A 26,674-nucleotide genomic window follows, 5' to 3' on the forward strand; every position below is an offset into this window, starting at 1 on the left:
TAGAACAAGATACTGAAAATCAAGACGTAGCAATATAAATATATTATTTAGATATGTGGAGGTAAGTATGAAAACAATCAGCTAAAAAGAGTGGAAAATTTGGCCAGGTGCCGTGGCTCATGCCTGTAATCCCAGCAGTTTGGGAGGCCGAGGTGGGTGGATCACATGAGCCCAGGAGTTCGAGACCAGTCTGGCCAACATAGTGAAACCCTGTCTCTAACAAAAATAGAAAAATTAGCTGGGTGTGGTGGCACATGCCTGTAATCCCAGCTACTTGGGTGGCTGAGGCAGGAGAATCACTTGGACCCAGGAGGCAGAGGTTGCAGTGACCGCAGATCGCACCACTGCACCATCCTGGGCGACAGACTGTCTCAAATAAAAGGGGGGAAAAAGAGTGGAAAATTTGCATCTGGGGAATGGGAAATTGAAGGTGGAGGTCAATTTTTTTTTTTTTTAAATCATAGGTCTTGCAGAACTATTTGACTCTAAACCCCATGTACAAGGCCAGGAGCGGTGGCTCATTGTCTGTAATCTGAGCACTTTGGGAGGCCGAGGCGGGTGGATCACTTGAACTCAGGAGTTGGAGATCGGCTTGGGCAACATGGCGAAACTCCGTCTCTACAAAAAAGACAAAAATTAGCTGGGCATGGTGGCATGTGCTTGTAGTCCCAGCTTCTCAGGAGGCTGAGGTGGGAGGATCACTTGAATGCAGGAGGTGGAGGTTGCAGTGAACCAAGTTTGTGCCACCGCACAAACCTCCAGCCTGGGCAATAGAGGGAGACTGCCTCAAAAAAAAAAAATAATAATGAAAGAAACCCCATGTATATGTGTAACTGTGATAAGGATAAAAATTAAATTAAAAAGTTAATGTAGGCCGGGCGAGGTGGTTCATGCCTGTAATCTCAGCCCTGTGGGAGGCTCAGGCGGGTGGATCACCTGAGGTCAGGAGTTCGAGACCAGCCTGGCCAACACGATGAAACCTGGTCTCTACTAAACATACAAAAGACTGTGGCGTGGTGGCACGTGCCTGTAGTCCCAGCTATTCGGGAGGCTGAGGCAGGAGAATTGCTTGAACCCGGGAGGCAGAGGTTGCAGTGAGCCGAGATTGCCCCACTGTACTCCAGCCTGGCGACAGAGCAAGACTGCATCTCAAAAAAAAAAAAAAAGTTCATGTAGAGAATGTCATCACTCAACGAACCCATGCTAATGTGATCCAAATACACTGCTTTCTGATGATCTAACTTTATACAGAAATAGCACTCAGAGAATCTAGGAATAGTTGACATATACCCTAGATACCATCTCTCATTAATATCAGGTGTTTCAAATAAGCCTTTGGGCAAGTCAATGTTGCTTGAACCCCTGGGGAGAGCTGGTGTTCTGTGTCATTGATGGAAGGGCTTCCAATAAACCTTAGAAGACAGAGATAAGACAGCACCATCCTTCTCTTGTGCCATACTAGGATCCACCGGCACTCTTCCAGACTGTGGGTTAGCACACTTGTACGTGGATGGTAGATGTGCGAGGTAGGATACATGCAATTATGTTTTTGAACATTTTTACAACTCTCTGGAATCCCAGAATCTCACAGCAGTAACACAGTAGACATCATTTTGGCCTGAGGGACTCTAACCTTAGTAATGCATTCTAACCCAGCCTCAGTATATTAGCCACAAAGGCATACCGAAGTACCTGAATGTCATCTGATTGGGCAGTTGTTCTATGTCTATTTAACTGATTGAGAAGTTCTACTGAATACAACATTCTTGCTGTCAATATGTTTGAAGCTTCTGACTCTAATAGCCAATAGGATTAGCTGCTTTTGAAGTGAGCACTCGGGTGAAAGGAACACTCTAGTTGATAAGCTAAGAGGCCAATGCTTATTCAGTTCATAGAGTAACTGTTATTTAATTTAACTATAAATTAAAATAAAGAGGCACATACAACAAAGCCTTATTTTATACTTTTTAGGATTGAAAGTTCTTTCCTCTGATGTTAGCAGTAATATACCACGATTTTTGAAAAAGAATGACTAATAGCCCGGGACTTAGGGACAATTTAGTTACTATTTATGGAGTCAAGGGAGCCAGTTCTGGTTATGTTGCAAAGATCTACATTATCAACCACTCACAGTGGAAAAAAAAACAGAATATGAGGTAGAGGGGACTCATTTCTCTTGAAAGCTGCTTAATCTTCACATAGGTTTTAGGTTAAGCACAAAATTTTTTCGAGTAAAAAAATTCAAGATATTTGGCAGAAATAGTGTATTTAATCAGTTTACTTTTTTTTTTTTTTTTTTTTTGAGACAGGGTTTTGCTTTGTCACTGAGGCTGGAGTGCAATGGTGCAATGACGTAATCATAGGACACTGCAACCTTGACCTCCTGGGCCCAAGCAAGCCTCCCACCTCAGCCTCCCAAGTAGCTGAGACCACAGGAATGCACTACCACACACAGCTAATTTTTTTTACTTTTGTAGACACAGGCTCTCCCTATGTTGCCCATGCTGGTTTCAAACTCCTGGGTTCAAGCAATCCTCCTCCCTCAGCCTCCCCAAATGCTGGGATTATAGGCATGAGCCACCGTGCCTGGCCCAGTTTCACCTTTAAAAAATAGGTTAGATAAGACTTTAAATCCATCTAAGGAATTTGTGTTTGTATACTATCTTCTGTAAGAAACTCACCAATTAATTTTTGGCCTAACATATGAAGTGAGCAGAGATGATAACTATAAATAAGAAGCCAACATGAATAAGCCATTTTGTTTGTTAAACAGAAGCGTGCTATCATGAACAAATGTCAAACTAGAAGCCACAAAAATGTAGGTTCTATCTTCACTCTGTTATTTTATTTTACAATCCTGGGAAAGTCATTTATTTTCTTCCTTTTAAAAATGGAGTTATAGTAAGGCTAAAATGAAATCATGTTCCATAGAAGCCACTTATAATGTGTAAAATATCATGTAAATGTTTGTGAATGAACAAATTAAATGTCACACACTGGAAAAGGGAACTTGCACAGAGCTAGCCTTCGAGGTACTGGCTCATATAAATACTATGACTAGGACTAGATTTAAGGGGGATTTCCAAACGTTTTGGCCTTCTGCCATCTTATTGTTGATTTTTAAGTTTCATACATATTTCTTATTTCAAAGAGTTTTTTTGGTGTAATGTACAGTACATCAAATTTTACACCAATCAGTATATGTATAATATATGTATAATAGTTGAAACCCTGGGTTTGATGAGTCAGGAGACTAGAATTCTGAAAGTCAGATACCCAGGCCATTTAAGTACCCAACAATTTGTGTTCATAGTAAAGGCTCAACAATATGTGTTCAATGAATGTGGGTCCTGATGAAGTTCAACCTGAAGGGGATGCCAGGCCGGCTTAGATGAGAACTCTATCAAACTGTAGTCCAAAGTCAAAGTTGTATGTGTTCCATGAATTATAGTCGACTGTGGCAAAAGAGAACTTGGTTCAACATGCCAAAATTCTCATGCTTTCTTTTTTTGGATTTTTCAACTGATCACATGGCAATTATTAGTGAATTTGTTTGCCTAATTTTTTTTTGAGACACGGTCTTATTCTGTCCTCCAGGTGGGAGTGCAGTGGCATGATCACAGCTCACTGCAGCCTTGACCTCCCTGGGCTCAAGTGATTCTCCTGCCTCAGGCTCTACAGTAGCTGGGACTACAGGCGTGTGCTACCATACCCAGCTAATTTTTTAATTTTCTGTAGAGATGATGTCTTGCTATGTTGTGCTATGTTGCCTAGGCTGGTCTTGAACTCCTAGGCTCAAACGATCCCCCTGCTGCCCCGCCTTGGCCTCCCAAAGTGCTGGGATTACAGGCTGTGAGACACCACGCCCACCTACAGCCTCTTTTTAATTCTTATCCACTTGCCTTCTTTATGTTGTGTCACCAGATGACAAAACAGCACAACACACCTATTTTCCTTCCACAGTCTACTTTACGTAATTATCTTCTAGATACAACAGGAAGCATGCAACTTGTTAGCTGTGATCTTCTGGGAAATTCTAGGAAGCTCAACAGATTGTGAGTTTCTGCTAAAATGTTAAGATACTTTTTGTGTAGTGATATCTTTTTAAATGAAAGTGAGTCTAGATTTTAACAGGTATAATAGTTCATAAATAATAAGCAGAGCAGAAAATAAAAAATTATCCACAATCCTACAACTGAATAATAATAATTATCATTAAAACTTAGGTATATTTCCTTCCATTCTCTTTAAATGCATTTTTTTACATAACTGAGATAATCCTTTTTGTATACTGTTTTTCTTCACTCGTGTCTTAATCAGTTTTCCACATGATTGAAACTTTTCATAAAAATTATTTAATGTCTGCATAACATTATATCACTTTGAGATACCAGAATTTGGTTAACTTTATTTAGTCAGGGCTTTTTCTTTTTTTTTTTGAGACGTAGTCTTGCTCTGTCGCCCAGGCTGGAGTGCAGTGGTGTGATCTCGGCTCACTGCAATCTCTGCCTCCCGGGTTCAAGTGATTCTCCTGCCCCGGCCTCCCAAGTAGCTGGGACTACGGGTGTGCGCCACTATGTCCAGCTAATATTTAACTTTGTATTTTCTGAATACCATAAATCCACATTAGTGTGCCTTTCTTATACACAAATTATTTGTTTTGCTCTCCCGCTAAGTTGTAAGTCCCAAGACTAGCGACCATGTCTGTAGTAAACACTAACTGGAGTAGCTGATGATTCCTCAGGTGACTCTCCCTGTCCTACCCTCCGTCTTCCTCTGGCTCTAGCTAAACTATCTGAATGGAAGTGGCCATCTTAAGGGACCTTGCTTTTCTAGCCACTTGATTGGTTAAGGGGTAGGCTTGTAAGCCAGTCTGAGCCAATTGCAAAAGCTCACTCCCTACACCACAGTCATTGGTCCACTGATGGACATGTGACCTAAATGGGGCCAGAATTTCATTCAGGAGTTATGACGGAAAAGGTATTCCTTTTCCTGTAGAGGAGCTGTAAGACTGAGAGCCCAAAACTGCTAGGCAGCACATCCTCCACCAGAAAAAATTGGTCTGAGCAGAGAAACAAATACAGAATCCTTTATTCAGTCCTCTTCTTGCCATTCAAGATTTAATTTTTCAATTATTTATTAAGTTCTGGTCAGGCGCCGTGGCTCACGCCTGTAATTCCAGCACTTTGGGAGGCCGACGTGGGTGGATCACTTGAGGTCAGGAGTTCAAAACCAGCCTGGGCAATATAACAAAACCCCGTCTCTATTAAAAATAGAAAAATTAGCCGGGCGTGATTGCGTGTGCCTATAATCCCAGCTACTCGGGAGGCTGAGACATGAGAATCGATTGAATCTAGGGGACGGAGGTTGCAGTGAGCCAAGATCGGGCCACTGCAGTCCAGCCTGGGCCACAGAGTGAAACTCCATCTCAAAAAAAAAAAAAAAAAAAAAAAAAAAATTATTTCTTCAATCCCTATAGCTCCCCCCACCCATCCTTTCAATAAATCTCCTCTCCTTTTATATGCTTCATCTGGTTTGAGTTGAGTTTCTGTCATTTGCAAACAAGAAGGTCCTAAATCGTATAATATTTAAGCAGTATTTTGAAATCCTTGTGGCATAGATCTGTAAAATGATACTTCTATATCTAGTATGCCCTATATCATATCTGGTCAATCACCTTAACTTAAAAAAAAAAAAGCTGTAGAAGAAATTTTTTGTTGCCAATCCCTTTAAATTCTGTTCTGAGCCAGGTGCAGTTGTGTGCACCTGTAGTCCCAGCTACTCGGGAGGCTGAGGCAGGAAGACTGCTTGTGCCCAGGGTGAGTTCCAGGTGGCAGGGCACTATGATGTCACCTGAGTCTAGCCACTGCACTTCAGCCTGGGCAACAAAGAGACCTCTGCTAAAAAAAAAAAAGAATTCTGTTCTGAAAGTTTTTCTAGTTTATTTACTCTCTATAGCCCTTCAGTTACAACACCTGAAAACTGATTAGGGTTATAATATATTTCATCTCAAACAAGGCAAACTCCAACCCCCCTAAATTTACAGTTTTTATTTGTTGAGTAGCCCTTAAAATAGTGGTTTATTTATTTTACGTAACAAATGCCATAGTGGAACTGGAATTAATTCTTTTTTTTTTTTTAGAGATGAAGTCTTGCTATGTTGCTCAGAATGGCCTCCAATTCCCAGGCTCAAGGGATTCCCCCACCTTGGCCTCCCAAGTGGCTGGGCCTATAGGCACGTGCCACCACACCTGGCTTAGAATTAATTCCTCTTTTTTTTTTTTTTTTGAGACAGAGTCTCACTCTGTCACTTAGTCTGGAGTACAGTGAAGCGATCTCAGCTCACTGCAACCTCTACCTCCCAGGTTCAAGTGATTCTCATGCCTCCTGAGTAGCTGGGATTACAGACGTGCACCATTATGCCTGGCTAATATATTTTTTTTTTTTTCCGAGACGGAGTCTTGCTCTGTCACCCAAGCTGGAATGCAGTGGCACAATCTTGGTTCGCGGTAACCTCTGCCTCCTGGCTTCAAACAATTCTCCTGCCTCAGCCTCCCGAGTAGCTGAGATTACAGGCGCCCGCCACTGCGCCTGGCTAATTTTTGTATTTTTAGTAGAGATGGGATTTCACAATGTTGGCCAGGCTGGTCTCAAACTGCTGACCTTGTGATCCGCCCACCTTGGCCTCCCAAAGTGCTGGGATTACAGGCAGAGATGGGGTGTCACCATGTTGCCCAGGTTGGCCTCGAACTCCTGACCTCAGGTGATCTGCCCACCTCAGCCTCCCAAAGTGCTGGGATTATAGGCGTGAGCCACCACACCCAGCCAGTATTAATTCTTAAACTTTAGTATGAGGCCAGGTGCAATGGCTCATGCCTGTAATCCCAGGACTTTGGGAAGCCAAGGTAGGAAGATTACTTGAGGCCAGGAGTTTAAGAGCATCCTGGACAACATAGCAAGACCCTATCTGTGAAAAACAAAAAACAAAAACAAAAAACCCCAAAACCAAAAAATTAGCCGGGCATGGTGGCGTGCATCTATAGTCCTGGCTACCTAGGAGGCTGAGGCAGGAGGAATGACCCCAGGAAGCTGAGGCTGCAATGAGCCATGATTGGGGCACTGCACTCCAGCCTGGGTGACAGAGTGAGGCCCTGGTCTCAAAAAAACACACCAAAGCCCAAAAACTTTGGTATGCATCAGAACAACGGGGATGTTTGTTAAAAATGCAGATACCTGGCACCTACTAATCTGTATCAGACCAAGAAAAGGTTAAGAGTACTCTTTAGATTTTTTCCATTCACCAAAAAAAAAGAAGTCTGATCTGTCATCTGTACCCTTTAATAATCTTAACTTTGGTTGAGAATACAATTTAAGGCTGGGCGCAGTGGCAGGCGCCTGTAATCCCAGAAACTCAGGAGGCTGAGGCAGGAGAATCGCTAGAACCCTGGGGGCGGAGGTTGCAGTGAGCTGAGGTGGTGCCACTGCACTCCAACCTGAGTGACAGAGTGAGACTCCATCTCAAAAAAAAAAAAAAAAAAAAAAAGAATACAATTTATTTTCTTTGATTTTTATAAGAAAATGAGATTCTGCCACATATTCATCTTACATTTAAATTATACTTACCTTATTTTAATAAACAATACCAACTAAACACCTTCAGGCATTTACTAAAGATCTTAATATTGAACCAGTGCCATCTAGCTCTTGCAAAAGAATAGTGGAAGCAGATATTTGAGAAAGACTTGACCCGAGAACATGCTTAGTATTGAATCCTTTACTATTTATTAACGCTATCCCTCAAACAAACTAAGATCACCACAAATCCACATGCTTGGACTTTGTTGGTTTGGCTCTCTGAGGAAATGCTTTCAATTTCTATCTTAATTAACTCGCTCCCATTCAATGCTCAGTTTACTGCAGCCTGGATATTGCTCCACCATGCTTCTAAAACTGCCGTCGCTAAGGTCAACAGCAAACACTGGTTTAGATGTTAAGAAGGTGCTCTTCAGAGCCAGTTCAGCTCTGTTTGAATCCTGCTTTTGCCACTTCCTGGTTTGGGGACTTTGCTTAATTCCTTTGTGCTACTCATTGTTCTTTTCTGTAAAATGGGGATAATGATGGTTACCTACAACCTAGGGTAATTGAGAGGCGTGAGTGAGGTAAAGCTTGTTGGGATTAAAGCAGTGCACATAGTACACATTCAACAACCACTGTTTACCAAAATGTGAGCTCCATCAAGGGCAAGGTCAATGGTTTGTTCAAGACTGCATCCTGAGTGCCTGACATATAGTAGGTATTCAAATACAAGTGAAATGAATTACTAATTCCAATTGCATATTCAGGTCCTTTCTTACTTGATTGTACCGTGACAATTGATCAATGGTCATACAGCAATTATTTCGTGCCATATTAACTCATTTAATTCCCATAACAATTCTATGAGACAGGTACAATTATTGTATGCATTTTATAAATGATGGAACTGAAGAACAGAGGAGTTGAGTAATGTTTCCAAGCTCACACAGCTAGTAAATGGTAGAGCTAGAGTTAGAACCTGGGCAGTCTGGTTTTAGAGTCTTTGCCTGTAACCTATGTTTGCTGCTAATCATTTCTCCCTAACTGAAACTCTCTTCTACTGGCTTCCATGAAAACGCCCTCTTTACATCTCTGACTCCTCTGGTTCCTCTCTTTCCGCTCATCTCTGTAACGTTGACATTTTCCAGAACTCTGTCCAAGGCCATTGTCTTTATATACTTTACATGTTTGCTAGTTGATGACTTCAATTTCCACCTGTACTCTGATGAATCCCAAATCCACAGCTGTATCCCAAGTATCCTTTGTAAGGCTCAAATCTCTGTGTCCAGTTGTTCACCGGACCACACTCAACATATGTAAAATAAATTTCTTAGTTTCCCCAATAAATGAGCATTTATTCCATTTAATTCTCTACATTGGGAAATGATACCACCACCCATACCGTCACTGAAGCCAGAAACCTGAAATTATCTGGAACTCAGCTCTCTCCTTTTCTTTCCATGTCCAGCATCCACATCCAATCAACTGTGTCCCCTAAACACCTCTGCATTCTCACAACCATTTCCCCATTTCTGTTTCTCTTTCCCTGACTACCTTCCTAACTGGTTGCCCTACTTCTGATCTGTGCCACTTTAATCCACCTCCTTCATTGCTACTAGAGTTATTTAAAGAAAAAAAAAGGTGGGAATTGAACAATGAGAACACATGGACACAGGAAGGGGAACATCACACTCTGGGGACTGTTGTGGGGTGGGGGGAGGGGGGAGGGATAGCTTTAGGAGATATACCTAATGCTAAACGACGAGTTAATGGGTGCAGCACACCAGCATGGCACATATGTACATATGTAACTAACCTGCACATTGTGCACATGTACCCTAAAACTTAAAGTATAATAATAATAAAATAAAAAAAAGAAAAAAAAAGAAAAAGCTCATTACATCACTTTTCCCATTAAAATTCTTTAATAATCCCCTCTTCCTAGAGAATAGCTGAACTCCTTGACATGATATGCAAAACCTTTCATGATCTGGTCCTTTCTTCCTTTCCAGTTTCGTCACCTTGCCTGTCTCACTTGAAAACCAGTTGCTCCAGCAATTCTGAACTCCTTGGAGGTAACTCTGGCCTGGTTGGTGCTCTCAAAACTCTCTTTTTCAAATTATCTCAGAAATGTCCTTTCCCAGCCGTCTCCGTGATCACTCCTTCTACTCCTTCAAGGATCAGATCTTTATGGCCAGACACGGTGGCTCATGCCTGTAATCCTAGCACTTTGGGAGGCCGAGGTGGGTGGATCACCTGAGGTCAAGAGTTCAAGACCAGGTTGGCCAACATGGTGAAAACCCATCTCTACTAAAAATACAAAAATTAGCAGGGCGTGGTGGCAGACGCCTGTAATCTCAGCTACTCAGGAGGCTGAGGCAGAAGAATCGCTTGAACCCGGGTGACGGAGGTTGCAGTGAGCCAAGCGAAGCAAGACTCCATCTCAAACACAACAAAACAAAATCAGATCTTTAGAAAAATATCAAATCAAAATGCTTCACACAAAAAAGAGGCAGTCACTTCATGAATTTTGGCTTCCCTTTGAAAACTCACTGTCTTCCCTTGGTGAAACTGAGTTTTCTACTTATAAGCTTCTTTTGGTCTATTTTTAAAAATAACTTCTCTACTAGACTTCTTGATGGTTAAGATCCACATCTTAACCCTACTTGGAGTCACACAGTGCCTGATACCTAGTAAGTACTCTATAAATGTAAATGGATAATGTAAGAATTATTACTAATTACTCAGTTTCCATTGTATGTAGATAGAAGAAATAGACTTTTGTCTAGCACACATTGAATTCTAGCACACATTGAATTTTCATTATGTGCTAGGCATCATGTTAAATGTTACCTACTTTATTGTGACAACCCTGTACAATTACTATTATTACCGAATAAGGAAAGTTAGCCTCAGAGAAGTTAAGAAAACTGCCCAAAGTCACAGGGTTAGTGTGTGGTAGAGCTCGGAGTACCGGAGTACATCCAAGTTTGTTTGACTCCAAACCTTTTTTTTTTTTTTTTTGAGATGGAGTCTCGCTGTCGCCAGGCTGGAGTGCAATGGCCTGATCTCGGCTCACTGCAACGTCCACCTCCTGGATTCAGGCGATTCTCCTGCCTCAGCCTCCTGAGTAGCTGGGATTACAGGTGTCCACCACCAAGTGTGGCTAATTTTCATATTTTTAGTAGAGACGGGGTTTCACCATGTTGCCCGGATGGTCTCGAACTCCTGACCTCAAGAGATCCACCCGCCTCGGCCTCCCAAAGTGCGGGGATTACAGGCGTGAGCCACCATGCCCGACCCCAAATCCTTAGCTTTTAACCTTTACCCTCGACTGCCCCTTTGGATCCTGTTTGGTTCTTCTGCAAAACTGTCATCTAAAATATTCTCCTTAGCCAGGCACAGTGGCTCACACACAGCACTCTGGGAGTCTGAGGTGGGTGGATCACTTGAGTCTAGGAGTTCCAGATCAGCCTGGGAAACATGGTGAAACCTCGTCTCTACAAAAATACAAAAATTAGCTGGGCGTGATGGTGCATGTCTGTAGTACCAGCTACTAGGGAGGCTGAGGTGGGAGGACAGATTGAGCTCAGGTCAAGGCTGCAGTGAGCCATGATCGCACCACTGCACTCCAGTCTGGGCAACAGAGCGAGACCCTGTCTCAAAAAAAAAAAAAAAGAAAGAAAGAAAGGAAAGATATTCTCCTTTATGTCACTCAGTATTGCTCTTAGGAAATATTTTTTATGAAAAATAGATCTTATTATCAGACAGTGGGAACCATGTAGAAACCCATCACGTTCTCTTTCTTGGATTGGCCACCTGGAGTGAAGTGAAATTCCTGTTGGAATTATTTTATCTTTTCCTGGGCTTCTGGCTTCTTTCAGATTTTATTTTTGGCCAGGTATGGTGGCTCACGCCTATAATCCCAACACTTTGGTAGGCCCAGGCCGGTGGATCACTTGAAGCCAGAAGTTCAAGGCCAGTCCTGGCCAACATGGTGAAACCCTGTCTCTACTAAAAAAACAAAAATTAGCTGGGCGTGGTGGCACATTCCTGCAGTTCCAGCTACTTGGGAGGCTGAGGCAGGAGATTTGCTTGAACTCAGGAGGCAGGGGTTGCGGTGAGCTGAGATCGTGCCATTTCACTCCAGCCTGGGCAACAGAGTGAGGCTCTGTCTCAAAACAAAACACAAAAACAAAAAAAAACCCCAGATTTTGGCCAGGCGCAGTGGCTTACGCCTGTAATCCCAGCACTTTGGGAGGCTGAGGCGGGTGGATCACTTGAGGTCAGGAGTTCGAGACCAGCCTGACCAACAAGGTGAAACCCCACCTCTACTAAAAATACAAAAATTAGCTGGGTGTAGTGTAAAAAAAGTAGCATGCCTGTAATCCCAGCTACTTGGGAGGCTGAAGCAGGAGAATCAATTGAACCCAGGAGACAGAGGTTGCAGTGAGCCAAGCTTGGGCCATTGCACTCCAGCCTGGGCACCAAGAGCGAAACTCCATCTCAAAAACAAAACAAAACTAAACTGAACAAAAACAGATTTTATTTTCAACTACCCAGTGATATACATAGATAGGTATAGTTATATGTATGTACTAAACATATATCTGTATATATTATATATATAAAAATCTATCTATGAGAATAGAAATAAAATATTTCTATTTATATATGACTTATGTATATATACATTTTATATATATATGATAGGATAGTTAGAAGTAAAATTTGAAAAAAATCGGAAGCCCAGAAAAAGAGAAAATAATTCTACCAGGAATTTCATTATAGTACATATAATAAATTCATTTTAGCTGGGCACCTGTAGTCTAGCTACTAGGGAGGTTGAGGCAGGAAGATCACTTGAGCCTAGGAATTCGAGGCTGCAGTTGCTATGATCCTGCCTATGAATTGCTACTCCACGCTAGTCTGGGCAAAATAGAGAGGCACTGCCTCTTGAAAACTAAATAAATAAAAATAAAAATGAGGCCACTTAAAAAATAAACACACTTTAAATAAACCCACTTTTTTGTTCAAATTTATTATAGTCCTTATATTAAAATAAGAATCTAGGAAAAAAATCTAATCTTACCTCCAAATCAAATCAATATTTCATTTGTCTGTCTTATATTTTGATCCTTATTCACGTGCAGATTGTTTTCTATATTTACAGTAACATGATACATAGAATTTTATATTCCACCTCTTTTCTTGACAACATCAGCATGTTTTTCTAGTTTGCTCTGTCTCACTTGTTTCTCCTTTTCTTTTTGTTTTTTGAGATGGAGTTTCGCTCTTGTTGCCCAGGCTAGAGTGCAGTGGCGTGATCTTGGCTCATGGCAACCTCCGCCTCCGAGGTTCAAGTGATTCTCCTGCCTCAGCCTCCCAAGTAGCTGCGATTATAGGTGCTCGCCACCATGCCAGGCTAATTTTTGTATTTTTAGTAGAGACGGGGTTTCACCATGTTGGCCAGCCTGGTCTCCAACTCCTGAACTCTGGTGATCCACCCGCCTTGGCCTCCCAAAGTGTTGAGATTACAGACATGAGCCAACGCGCCCAGCCTGTCTCACTTGTTTCTGACTTACCTCCTCTTCCTCTTATCCTTCCCATTAGGAAACCAGTGACGACGACAACAGTTTGGTGTGCATCCTTGCACATCTTTCTCCTGTGTAATTATTAATAGTTACATTTGGGCAGAAGAAGGGAGAGTTTTGCTATTTGTTTTACAAAAGTAAGAATATATAACATAACGCATCTTTCCTCTTGCTTTTTTTGTTTAACTATGGAAGGACATCCCTCCAGACTAATATAGCTCCAACTCATTCTTTTAGTTGCCTAATATCCTAAGGGATAAAGATACCACAATTTATTCAGTTGTTCTCGTGCTGAAGGGCATTCAAGTTGTTTCTAGTTCTTTGCCACTGTGCACAATGCAGCAACAAGCAACCTCAAAAATACATATCCTTCACACTAACGCTTTTGTTTCTATAGGATGTAATCCCCAAAGCGGGAATTGTTTATAGAAAGTAGATTGGGGCCATGTGCACTGGCTCACGCCTGTAATCCCACCACTTTGGGAGGCTGAGGCAGGCAGATCACGAGGTCAGGAGATAGACATTCCTGGCTAACACAGTGAAACCCCCTCTACTAAAAATACAAAAAATTAGCTGGGTGTGGTGGCAGGCTCCTGTAGTCCCAGCTACTCGGGAGGCTGAGGCAGGAGAATCACTTGAACCCGGGAGGTGGAGATTGCAGTGAGCCGAGATCATGCCACTGTACTCCAGCCTGGGTGACAAGTGAGACTCTGTCTCAAAACAAACCAAAAACAAACAAACAAAACAAACAAACAAAAAAAGAAAGTAGATTGGAACAGGATTTGTAAATATATAAAAGTACACAGCATAGTAACATACATTCAAAAAAGTTCAGTAAATGATGACAATGATAAGAATATTTGACAATACGGTTACCTAGCAGCCTTTTTTTGATGGTAAAAGGTAAGTTTCCCAGCAACCAGAAAGTATACGTCATTGAATGAGAATCTATAAGGAAAGTACAAGAGGCAGAAACTGGCCCGTAGCTACTGAAAATCATTGTTACCAACCGCATTTCTTGTTGTACTTGCTAGGTGGAGGACCAGGGTTACTTGAACCCCTATTACTAAATACTGAGTCCCTAACCCTATGAGCTAATCAAACTGCAATATGCTTTTAATAAACTTGAGCTTTGAAAAGTCTCACCAATTGCATTATCTTGAAGCTAGTGACTTAAGAGTTATGAAGTTGTTGGCTGGGGGCGGTGGCCCACGCCTGTAATCCCAGCATTTTGGGAGGCCGAGGCGGGCAGATCATGAGGTCAGGAGATCGAGACCACCCTGGCTAATATGGTGAAACCCCATCTCTACTAAAAATACAAAAAATTAGCCGGGCATGCTGGTGGGCACCTGTAGTCCCAGCTACTCGGGAGGCTGAGTCAGGAGAATGGCATGAACCAAGGAGGCGGAGCTTGCAGTGAGCCAAGATCACACCACTGCACTCCAGCCTGGGCGGCAGAGCAAGACTGCGTCTCAAAAAAAAAAAAAGAGTTATGAAGGTGTCTATTTAAGACAATGTGTGTGAAAGAGCATTATATTAGGAGTCAAACAGTAATCCTTGGCTCTGCCAACTTGTCAGCATTGTGGCACTTTGAGCAAGCCTCGAAATCCCCATATATAAGAATAAAGCTAATAATAGTCACACTGCCTCCTTTGCAATGTTGTAGTGAAGAACAAATGGGTTTATGTAAATGAAAGGGCTTGAGAGAGCTATCCAGATATTAGCACTGTTAATACTATTCTTATTCCTGAGGAGGCAATGTGCTATGTATGGGGCACCTGTCCTGTTCTTTCTGTTGCCAAGAAAGAAAATATTACCACTTAAAAAAGATTGATTCTGTAACAATCATGAAGTGTACTGTAAAAGTACAGATCAATATAACAACAGACTTGATGTCAACCACTGAATCTATTTGCAGATAATGCTCAAGACTTCTAGAACAGTGTAAATATTTACAAAGTCGCCTCAGTTTTCAATGTTTCATAGATAAATGAGAATGAAATCATCAAGAATGTTTTTTTCTCTTTCCCTTAGTTTCTATTTTTAACTTCTGTACAGTATCAGATGTAATATCCTGGTGTTCTTTCCCAACTCCTGGCCCCTGCCCATAAAGTACACGCATGCTACAGGAATCCAGCTACACTTTGGATGCTTCCTGCCCAATTAATGTTATTTTTACTGTGACTAAAGCATTGAGAAATAGGTACCTCTATAGAAAATACTTCATATATTAATACATTACAGATGAACTGTTCTATAAATGGAATAGTAGAAACCACCTAACAGACATGAGAGATCATTCAATTCAGAAATGTGACATACTTTCAGTATTGACTCTTTAGTAGGACAGAATGTTGCTATAAGGAGTTCTAGAAATCGCAGTGCCAGTTGAAGTTTGGCAGTTGGTTCCTTCCAGCTGTTTTTAAAGGTATCCTCTCTGCAGGAATTTAAAAGTGGCTCATAGTATGGCTTAAGATGTTTATGTTTAGCTGTTTCTGTTGTGATTCTTCCCTTTGAGAAAATAAGATGTTTTTCTAGTAGTAAAGGGTTTATGAAGTTCTGTGGCATTAGATCTAAATGATCATGACTGTGAATACCTGGTAAAATTAATGGAGAAAAAAGACATCATGTGTGGGGCATACAATTATGGGGCATAAAATTAGTTACAAAAAAACTAATTTTTATTGTTAATGTTATACGTTTCAACTGGTTGTGGCAGCATCAGATAGACACCCCAAGTGAAAGAGAAGCAGAGAGTCCTTGGCATGATTTCAGGTTTCAGACTCCCTCATGGTCTTTAGAAACATCCTTCTGGGGCTTCCTTACCATGCTGTTAGGTGTACATCTGTTGAGGACAGGCAAAAAGAGAAAAAAGCTTTTGAGATGGAAGCTGCCTGTATCTAAAATCCTTTTAAATTCTAAATCCTATTTTCAAAAGGAATATTTTTGTTGTGATCATTTTACATTTAAGGTTAAATGTATTAAAATTAAAAATGTATAATAAGTAACGTGGTAGTGTAGTAAATAAAAATATGAAGCATACTCTACTTTCTCAGTTTACCAAAACGTGGGGAAAAAATAAAACTTACAAGACAGATAAATTACAGGGGTGATTATACCATTATTAAAGTGCTCTTTGATTTTCTTTTTATTTATTTTTTTTTTAGAGATAGGATCTCACTCTGTTGCCAGGATGGACTGGAGAGCAGTGGTGTGATCATAGCTCACTGCAGCCTCCAACTTCTGGGCTCAAGTGATCCTCCCACCTCCTGAGTAGCTGAGACTACAAGCATGCAGCACCACGCCTGGCTAACTTTTAAATTTTTGGTAGAGACAGGGTCTTGCTATGTTGCCAAGGCTTGTCTCAAACTCCTAGCCTCAAGCGGTCCTCCTGCCTCAGCCTCCCAAAGAGTTGGGATTACAAGTGTGAACAACTGCACCCGGTCAGCTCTTTGATTTTCAAAGCATCATATAGATTTCACATAAACAGCTGGGTTTCTTATACGGAAATAATAATGCATGTTGTTCAATGTTCAGGAAATTTTATTTGTTCAGGAACTCATCTATTGTACAAAGCAAAATATTCCTATCTCATAAATAGAATTAAAATTTGAATGACTTACTCTTAAATTTTTATTTATGCAGCAAAATAAGGAATAAAAAATTAACAATTATTGAGGGAAGAGGGACTCTTAATTATCTTAGAGTTTTTACATAAATCAGAAAAAAGATTTTTTTTTCTTAACTATTTAGAATTATCCAGAATTGGAGCAAACAAGTAGCCTATAAAATGAGTACTAAACTCAAGTACTGAGTGGCTTGAATTTAGTCTGCACTAAATGGATCTTGACCAAGGCTACTGGAAAGAGGAAAGTGAGTGTTGGTATTGAACTTTGGGACATCGTGTATACACAGTAAAAAAAAAAGTGTAGCTATAGTTGAATTTTTAAAAGTTTATTATCAAAATGGAAATTGTTTATTGTTCATAACTCTTCATTAATCATTCTTATTAAAACAAATGTATGTATTGCAACAGTTTTAGTTTCTGAAATTATACAGGTAGTAGTATTGAATTAGATTTGTTATAATGAATATACCATACTAATGTAAAATGTTAAAAATAGAGGAAACTGGGGATGTATCGGAGATATGCAAACTGTTAGTACTATCTTTCTTTGTTGTTTTTTTTTTGAGACGGCGTTTCACTCTTGTGGCCCAGACTGGTATGCAGTGGCGCAATCTCTGCTCACTGCAACCTCCGCCTCCCGGGTTCAAGTGATTCTCCTGCCTCAGCCTTCCTAGTAGCTGGGATTACAGGCATGTGCCACCACGCCCGGCAAATTTTTTATTTTTAGTAACGACGAGGTTTCACCATGTTGGCCAGGCTGGTCTTGAACTCCTGACCTCAGGTGATCTGCCCGCCTCGGCCTCCGAAAGTGCTGGGAATGCAGGCAAGAGCCACCGTGCCCAGCCTGAGTACTATCTTATCAATTTTTCTGTAAAACTAAAATTGCTGTAAAAAACAAAGTCTATTTAAAAAGAAACTAAATAAAAACAAGAATCACTAGTTTTATACAATCTCTTTGTTCTGGGATTGTTTCCATTATCTGTAAAATCTAAGCATTCAGAGATAAACAAATATTAAAATATTCCTTTATTATTTTACTTTTGAAAGAATCATATTACTTAACTATTTGAACCATTTCTAGATTTAGTACAGACTCCTATTTAATATTTGGCTTGTTAGTACCTAACAAGAATACTACAATGTAGATTTTTATTTCCTCACCGAAGTGAAAATTTTTTGCTGTCTGTTTTCTCTAAGTTTAAAGCATATAGTTTTATTTTCTTTTAAAAGTTAAGATTTTAGAGTTAAAAGTGAATTTATATTTTCTAATTAATTAAGCATTTTCTAAAGCTAAAGACTAATCAACATCTTTGGAATATTTGTTACATATATAGATTACAATAAAAATGTATGCAGTTCACAACAGATGGTAATGTGAAATTTTATCTCGAGCTGGTATTTCAAGTATTATTTCAAAACCTATTCATACTTATTACCTTAAGTTTATTCTTTTAGCTGCTTTATGATTTTTTTTTTTTAATTTTAACCCTGTTGAAGATTGTAACAAATATATTCTAGTTGCTACAGTCTAAAACAGTGCTTGGAAATACTGATGCTTAGTGTTATTTCTATGATTACTTCAATAACATTTCCTGAGTTTAATTTTTTCATTACCCAGCTATCTTTCAGAACTGGTATATTGATTTTTCTAATTAATATTCTTTGTACTTGGGATGGTATTTTTATTTTGTACTTCTAAAGAATTGAATAGCACGACCATTATAAGTGATGTGCTTGCTATGTTATCATATAAATGCTCAAGGTACACCTTCTAATGTTGAAAAATAGGAAAATAAATTGACCTTGATGAAGTGTGTCTTCTTTTGTCTGTTCCCAGGAAAGTTTATTTCAGGTATTTCTACTGCTGAAATGATTAGCGTTAACAGCTTTTCCCCTCCATTTTATTTTACAGGGTCTCTTCATCTTCCTGATATATGGGGTGTACAACACAGAGGTAAGTCTGCTTGGAGTATCTCAAGGCTGACAGAGTGAATGAGAGAAATGACAGGTTTCTTATCTTGATAACTGAGGAACAAAGTTGGCTTTTCATATGAGTGTCCTACTGCCCTTCATGCTTGGACTAGCTTATATGCATGCCAGCTTACCATTAAACACTGACACCCTGAATAAAGGGACAGCCTCATTTCTCACCGGCATTGACTAATATTTTACGACTGCCTTAAGTTTTTGAACTTTCAGTCTTTAACACTTAGCTATTGTAGAAAAAAACAAAAACAAAAACAAAAAACAACTCAGCCTCTCCTATACTCTCACTCAACAATCAACACAGAAGATTTCTGCGACCAAATGTGTAGGGGTTTCTCCCCACACACCGAGCAAGCAATCGATTCTGCAGCAGACACCACTGGGGTGTCCTCCAATTCAATTCTGACACTACCTACCTGGAGACAGCATCAGATCCCACAGATTAAGAGCCCAGGCCTACAAGACTGGCCGCATTTCAGATGCCAATCACAAGCCCCAGGTAGTTTTACCTGTGCTTCTGACTGACCAGCTGTAAATCGGGGTTCCCATGACCTCTTCCTTGGGCTTGATTAATTTGCTAGAGCAGCTCATAGAACCCAGGCAAACACTTACGTTTTCCGGTTTACTATTAAGGACATTACAAAGGCTATCGATGAACACCAGATGAAGAGATGGATGGGGGAGAGTCTGTGGGAAGGGGCGCGGAGCTTCCACGCCCTTTCCGGGTGCACCACCCTCCTGGAACCTTCACGGGGTCGCTTACAGGAAGCTCTCCAAACCCCGTCCTTTTTAAGGTTTTTATGAAGGCTTCATTACTCAGGCATGATTGATTAAATCATTGGCCATTGAAGATCAACTTAACCTTCAATCCCTCTCTCCTCCCCGGAGGTCGGGGGGTGGGACTGAAAGTCCCAAACTCTAATCCTGCCTTGGTCTTTCCGGTGACCAGCCCCCATCCTGAAGCTACCTAGGGGTTGCCAGCCATCATCAGTCGCTTCATTAGCATACAAAAAGACATTTATTACTTTGCAGATTCCAAGGATTTTTAGCAGTTGTATGCCACAAAACCGTTCAAAGTCCAAATATATATTTCACAATATCACAACTATACTTGACAGTATTAAAGTGTCAGTTTAAGTGGTGGAATACTTACATGTTGTTTCATGGGATTAGAAAAAAAGCAATTTCTTCTTATCTCAAAATTCTCATTAAATATTGTCTGTAAAATTTTTAGGGCAGGCTCAGAGAGGTCCATAAGTATTAGTAAATAATCCCTATGGTTTCGATTGTGAAATTTCCCAGATAATTTATTATTTAATTATGAGAAGTTATTTAGCTAGAAACATTGTGATGTACATGTAACTTCATTAAGAAAACATACTATGTAAATAAGCTGTTGTCATAGTTCTAGTTCTTTTATTTAAAATTTCTCATTTATAAATATCCTTTGCTAGGAAAGTGTCTGGTTTAGATTTCTGCATGCTTAACACGAAATCGAGTGCCTTGTGTACATTAGGCACTGAATAAATATTTGTTGTTTGATTTTGTTGATATAACTTTGATTTTAAGATTTTACTTCATAATTTTCCCTTACGAGAAAAATTTCTAAATTTGCAGTGAGTTTCTCGGTATTCTGTACTGGCGAGGAAAGAGTTGATCCTAGCAGAGCTCTTAGAATGGCCTGGTGGTTAATTTTTCATAAACAATATAAAGGGCCAGGCATTTATAACGTGGCAAACAGACTGATTAGCCAGGCTAAGGTACGGGGGCATTTAAATAAGATGTAATGATAATGAAGTATGTGTGTGGGCGTGTTTTACAGGACTGCTGCACCTGGATTACGCTCGGTTTCCTCTTCCAGTAGCCTTCAGGAAGGTTGGCAGTAAGACAAGTTTCTTTTTTTTTTTTTTTTTTGCAACGGTACCACTAATTGCGGTTTCAAAGCAGGCTCCTCCCATAAATGCAAAGGATATGCGCCCATTATTAGTGCTTCCAAATTCAAAGGGATAACATAAGCACCTGTTTTAATAAATGTTGAGCATTTGGAGTTGAATGCTTCTTGATAGAATCAAAAGTGCCCTCAATGATCCACTTCTAGGTTTGAATTTTATTTCAAGACCTGGATTGCAAAACCTAGAGTGAAGAAAGCCCTAACATTGAATCCTCAGTTTCCCCCACCTTCTCTTCCAGCCCCTTTCTCTGCATCTCCCACGCCACGCTGTAGTACAGTCCCCCGTAACTTCCCGCCCCTTGGGTTCCACCTCCGGAGCGTCTTTCCCCCAGAAACCCTCAACCACTTTCATCTCCTTCAGTGCAGCCCACCAATCACGCCTGTGCGCCTCGAAAGCCCCTTTTTAGCAGGGCTCCAAATCCCCGCCTCCCCTGCCCTTGCTCCCCCGCCTCCGCCCAACGGCCCCAGTGATTGACAGGCAGGCCGGGCGGAAGCTGCGGCGCAGGCGCCCTGGCTCCTTAGACCTCCCCTCTGGCCGGGTCGAGGAGTTCCCAGCAGACACTGCGCCGCGGCTGCGCAGTACACGGGAGGCTTTTAATTCCATTGTGGAGAGGACGGCGTTATTTTTATTAACTGGAGGCGACGGCGGCTGCGGCGGCGGCGGGACCCGTAAGTATTGCCGGTGGGTCCAGAAGGGAGAGGGCGAGGCCTGGGGAAGAGTCGCAGGACCATGCGTGCCGGTGCCGGAGGCGACTGGGCTGGGAATTAGTGCTGGGCGCGTTGCGGTCTGGGCGGCGGCGCGGCGGGGTCCTTAGCGCTGCGGTGGTCCCGGCCCGAGGCCCGGTTCCACCTCCTTTCCTCCCTCTTCCCTCTTCCTCCTCCTTTCTTCAGCCAGGCCTCCTCCGGGGTATGAAAATCGGCAGTGGGTTCCTGAGTGGCGGCGGAGGTACCGGCAGTAGCGGTGGTAGCGGCTCCGGCGGCGGTGGTAGTGGCGGCGGCGGCGGCAGCAGCAGCAGCGGCAGGAGGGCAGAGATGGAACCCACCTTTCCCCAGGGTATGGTTATGTTCAACCACCGTCTTCCCCCGGTCACCAGCTTCACCCGGCCGGCGGGGTCGGCCGCCCCTCCCCCGCAATGCGTGTTATCCTCCTCTACCTCCGCAGCCCCGGCCGCTGAGCCCCCCCCTCCGCCAGCCCCGGACATGACTTTCAAGAAGGAGCCGGCGGCGTCAGCCGCGGCCTTCCCCTCGCAGAGGACCTCCTGGGGGTTCTTGCAGTCTTTGGTTAGCATCAAACAGGAGAAACCCGCGGATCCTGAGGAGCAGCAGTCCCACCACCACCATCACCACCACCACCACTATGGGGGGCTGTTCGCTGGAGCTGAAGAGAGGTCTCCAGGCCTAGGAGGCGGTGAAGGGGGGAGTCACGGCGTCATCCAGGACCTCAGTATTCTCCACCAGCATGTCCAGCAGCAACCAGCCCAGCACCACCGTGACGTATTACTCAGCAGCAGTAGCAGGACTGATGACCACCATGGCACTGAGGAGCCAAAGCAGGACACTAATGTCAAAAAGGCAAAAAGGCCAAAGCCAGAATCTCAGGGAATCAAAGCCAAGAGGAAGCCAAGTGCATCTTCCAAACCTTCTTTGGTTGGAGATGGAGAAGGTGCCATCCTCTCCCCAAGTCAGAAACCTCATATCTGTGATCACTGTAGTGCTGCTTTCCGAAGCTCCTATCACCTGCGGAGACATGTCCTCATTCATACAGGAGAAAGACCTTTCCAGTGCAGCCAGTGTAGTATGGGTTTCATTCAGAAATACCTACTACAGAGACATGAGAAAATTCATAGTAGAGAGAAGCCATTTGGATGTGATCAGTGCAGCATGAAGTTTATTCAGAAGTACCATATGGAGAGACACAAGAGGACACATAGTGGAGAAAAGCCATATAAGTGTGACACTTGCCAACAGTATTTTTCAAGGACTGATAGATTGTTGAAGCACAGGCGCACATGTGGTGAAGTCATAGTTAAAGGAGCCACTAGTGCAGAACCTGGGTCATCAAACCATAACAATATGGGTAATCTGGCTGTGTTGTCTCAGGGAAATACAAGTTCTTCAAGGAGAAAAACAAAGTCGAAAAGCATAGCTATTGAAAATAAGGAACAGAAGACCGGTAAAACAAATGAATCGCAAATTTCAAATAATATAAACATGCAGAGTTACTCAGTAGAAATGCCTACCGTGTCTTCCAGTGGAGGCATAATTGGCACTGGAATAGATGAACTGCAGAAAAGGGTGCCAAAATTGATCTTTAAGAAAGGAAGCAGAAAGAATACAGATAAAAACTACCTTAACTTTGTGTCACCATTACCAGACATAGTAGGACAGAAATCCTTGTCTGGAAAACCAAGTGGCTCACTTGGCATAGTATCAAATAATAGTGTGGAGACCATTGGTCTTCTCCAAAGTACAAGTGGCAAACAAGGTCAGATAAGTAGTAATTATGATGATGCCATGCAGTTTTCAAAGAAAAGAAGATATTTACCAACTGCCAGCAGCAACAGTGCCTTTTCTATAAACGTAGGACACATGGTCTCCCAACAGTCTGTCATTCAGTCTGCAGGTGTCAGTGTTTTGGACAATGAGGCACCATTGTCACTTATTGACTCCTCAGCTCTAAATGCTGAAATTAAATCTTGTCATGACAAGTCTGGAATTCCTGATGAGGTTTTACAAAGTATTTTGGATCAATACTCCAACAAATCAGAAAGCCAGAAAGAGGATCCTTTCAATATTGCAGAACCACGAGTGGATTTACACACCTCAGGAGAGCACTCAGAATTGGTTCAAGAAGAAAATTTGAGCCCAGGCACCCAAACACCTTCAAATGATAAAGCAAGTATGTTGCAAGAATACTCCAAATACCTCCAACAGGCTTTTGAAAAATCCACTAATGCAAGTTTTACTCTTGGACACGGTTTCCAATTTGTCAGTTTGTCTTCACCTCTCCACAACCACACTTTGTTTCCAGAAAAACAAATATACACTACGTCTCCTTTGGAGTGTGGTTTCGGCCAATCTGTTACCTCAGTGTTGCCATCTTCATTGCCAAAGCCTCCTTTTGGGATGTTGTTTGGATCTCAGCCAGGTCTTTATTTGTCTGCTTTGGATGCTACACATCAGCAGTTGACACCTTCCCAGGAGCTGGATGATCTGATAGATTCTCAGAAGAACTTAGAGACTTCATCAGCCTTCCAGTCCTCATCTCAGAAATTGACTAGCCAGAAGGAACAGAAAAACTTAGAGTCTTCAACAGGCTTTCAGATTCCCTCTCAGGAGTTAGCTAGCCAGATAGATCCTCAGAAAGACATAGAGCCTAGAACAACGTATCAGATTGAGAACTTTGCACAAGCGTTTGGTTCTCAGTTTAAGTCGGGCAGCAGGGTGCCAATGACCTTTATCACTAACTCTAATGGAGAAGTGGACCATAGAGTAAGGACTTCAGTGTCAGATTTCTCAGGGTATACAAATATGATGTCTGATGTAAGTGAGCCATGTAGTACAAGAGTAAAGACACCCACCAGCCAGAGTTACAGGTAAGGTCCCAAAAAGTGGCCAGGGCTGGAGGTCTTCTAATGTAATTTTGTTTTATTTTGAGAACACTGCCATTGGAATGTTTCTACACGATCCTATTAAGAATAATGTGATGCCCTTTCAATGCAACTTTTCATATTTAGTTTATTTTGTTAGCGTGATTTTAGCTCTGTTTGTATTATGATTTTTAATCAAAATCAATAGATTAAAAATAGTTTGACATTCAAAGTGACAATGTTTAGCAATCAAATTTACATGTATAGATCGTCAGGGAATAGCCCAAATGTTTTAAACGCAAAAAAAAAAAAAAAAAAAGACAAAAAAAAAAAACCTACAAAAAAAACTTTGTTGCTAGGATTAAGGTTATTCTAATTGCTTTACTCTCAGGAAAGTGTAATAACGCATGGGAATTCTGTACGTTATCACTGTAATGGAATATCCAATTTACAGATAGTATGATATACATTTTATCATTTAAGTAAGGGATCGAAAACATTTCAAATTGCTCTATCTGGGCTGATAGACATTTCGTCATTTAAGTAAGGGATCGAAAACATTTCAAATTGCTATCTCCATCTGGGCTGATCCAAAATTCTGAGATTGTTGGCTACCTATATTTTGTTGCAGCTTTTAAATGTACTCTGAACTTCCAAACCACATTCATTCCAGCCTGGTAGAACAAATATTCTTGGATCTTTGATCAAAGCCTGGAATGATAGCTTTAATAAAAGAAGGAAAAAAAAAAAGCACCCTCTCTTGATCTCAACTGTAACAAGGCTGTAATTCCATCAAGCGATTCTACTGACATCTAGTACAGTGTTGAAGCCCAAATGCTTGGCTGGTTCCAGTATTAGAACTCAAGTTGAAATTATATGATTAACTGAAATTTGGGGCATGCATTATTTATTATACATGGCCTAAAACGGTTCTGTCTGCGCTGTTACGTATTACCTACACTTCTGGGTTTTTTTGTTCTTGTTCTCAGCCTCTCTTTAAGAGTTCTTGGGCCTTCCTTTTCCCTCTTTCTATTTTAACAGTTTTAATTTTAGAACCATTTACATTCCAGTAGGTAATTCACTATGCGCTTTATATGCCTTAGGGCATCCAAATAAAAAACAATAGGGTAAACATCCCCAAAACCCACCTTTAAAAAAAAAAAAAAACCCATACAGATTTCCATATGTAATAAAACCCCGTGTTCTTGGATAGATATTAATAAGGTTGTAATTCCAACTGGTGACATAACTCCTGTGAGGGATAAGAATGTGTCTGCTTATAGTAATAACATCAGAACCTCTTTGTGAAATTGCGGCCTTTAATGTACATTTTAATAAAAGGGTGCATTAGTATTGTACAGGGGTCTTGTAAAGTCATCAAAACTTGCTATGAACTCTAATTGCCATTTGAAGCTACTGATTGGCAGTGGCTCTACTCTAAAACTGCTTTTTAGCAAATGTATTTTTTTCCTGATTATATTTTTTAATGTACTTTGATGTTTATGCTGATGAGTTTTTTATGTACTTTTGGTGATGTTTCAGTCTTATGTACTCTTCTGACGTCAGAAAAGTACCACTGGTTGTTTGCAGTCTTATTGTGTAATCAGCCTACCGCAGGCTTCCATGTATAATAAAGTAATTAATATTGTGCAAGTGTAAAACACTTCTGTTATAAAAGCAGTGTTTGGAAAATAAGAAATATTAAAAATGGTTACAAAGTATTAGTTAATTTCCTTTTCCCACTTTCCTCCCTTTAGCTTTAGCAGCTAAAGGGTCACCAACTTGTCATTGCAAGATTCTTAGAAAATGTACTTAATCTTAAATACGCTCAGTACTATAAAGTGTTTATTTCTTATTTCAGTAAGTGCGGTAAGTTCTATTGAGTACAGAGTACAAGCTGTAATCAAAGGATGGAGAGGACCTTTACCACTGTATCTCTTAAGCTGTATGATTTTTCTCCAGTTTGTTTTATACAGGTTTTGAATTTCTTTAACTTTTATTGTGTGTACTGAATACTGCATATGTATTATTCTGATTGTTTGCTCTAGTTTACTACCAATAAAAGTCCTGTTAATCACAAGATTGAAGAAAGGAGATATTACTTAATATCCAGTAATGTTTTTCAGAATTTTCTATTAACATTTTCTAAAATATTCACATTCGTGGTATAACCTGCAGTTTAGAGGCTTGTATTTTAATTGTATTTTTTTAACTTAGGTATTTTGTGTTTCTAGGTTTGTTTTAGTTGAAAATGGACTCAAGGCCGGGAGTGGTGGCTCACGCCTGTAATCCTAGCACTTCGGGAGGCCAAGGCGGGTGGATTGCCTGAGCTCAGGAGCTCGAGACCAGT

General features: G+C 41.1%; 1 protein-coding gene and 1 long non-coding RNA gene across 4 annotated transcripts in view; one reads left to right on the plus strand and one right to left on the minus strand.

Annotated features, from left to right (window-relative positions):
• Positions 1-19,728, minus strand: part of LOC107969674 (uncharacterized) — a 66,388-nt gene extending 46,660 nt beyond the window's left edge. The window contains exon 1 of one of the 2 annotated variants that reach the window (XR_001711643.4): positions 19,396-19,708. This is a non-coding gene — a long non-coding RNA (uncharacterized LOC107969674). Of the gene's footprint in view, positions 1-19,395 lie in introns of both variants that reach the window. The other variant, XR_010151310.1, reaches the window with a different exon arrangement.
• Positions 19,729-21,095: 1,367 nt separating this feature from the next.
• On the plus strand, positions 21,096-26,404 carry ZNF281 (zinc finger protein 281). 2 transcript variants are annotated; one of them, XM_525015.8, is made up of 2 exons: positions 21,096-21,403; positions 21,630-26,404. In XM_525015.8, the coding sequence occupies exon 2, from the start codon at positions 21,644-21,646 to the stop codon at positions 24,332-24,334; it is 2,691 nt and encodes an 896-aa protein (XP_525015.4). In that variant the 5' UTR covers positions 21,096-21,403; positions 21,630-21,643; the 3' UTR covers positions 24,335-26,404. The 2 variants fall into 2 exon arrangements, with proteins under 2 accessions (XP_525015.4, XP_009438743.2); XM_009440468.5 differs by having other exon boundaries at positions 21,233-21,403; positions 21,626-26,404.
• Positions 26,405-26,674: the final 270 nt, after the last annotated feature.

Source organism: Pan troglodytes, chromosome 1, assembly GCF_028858775.2.
Source record: "Pan troglodytes isolate AG18354 chromosome 1, NHGRI_mPanTro3-v2.0_pri, whole genome shotgun sequence".
In the NCBI taxonomy this organism is placed as follows: domain Eukaryota; kingdom Metazoa; phylum Chordata; class Mammalia; order Primates; family Hominidae; genus Pan; species Pan troglodytes.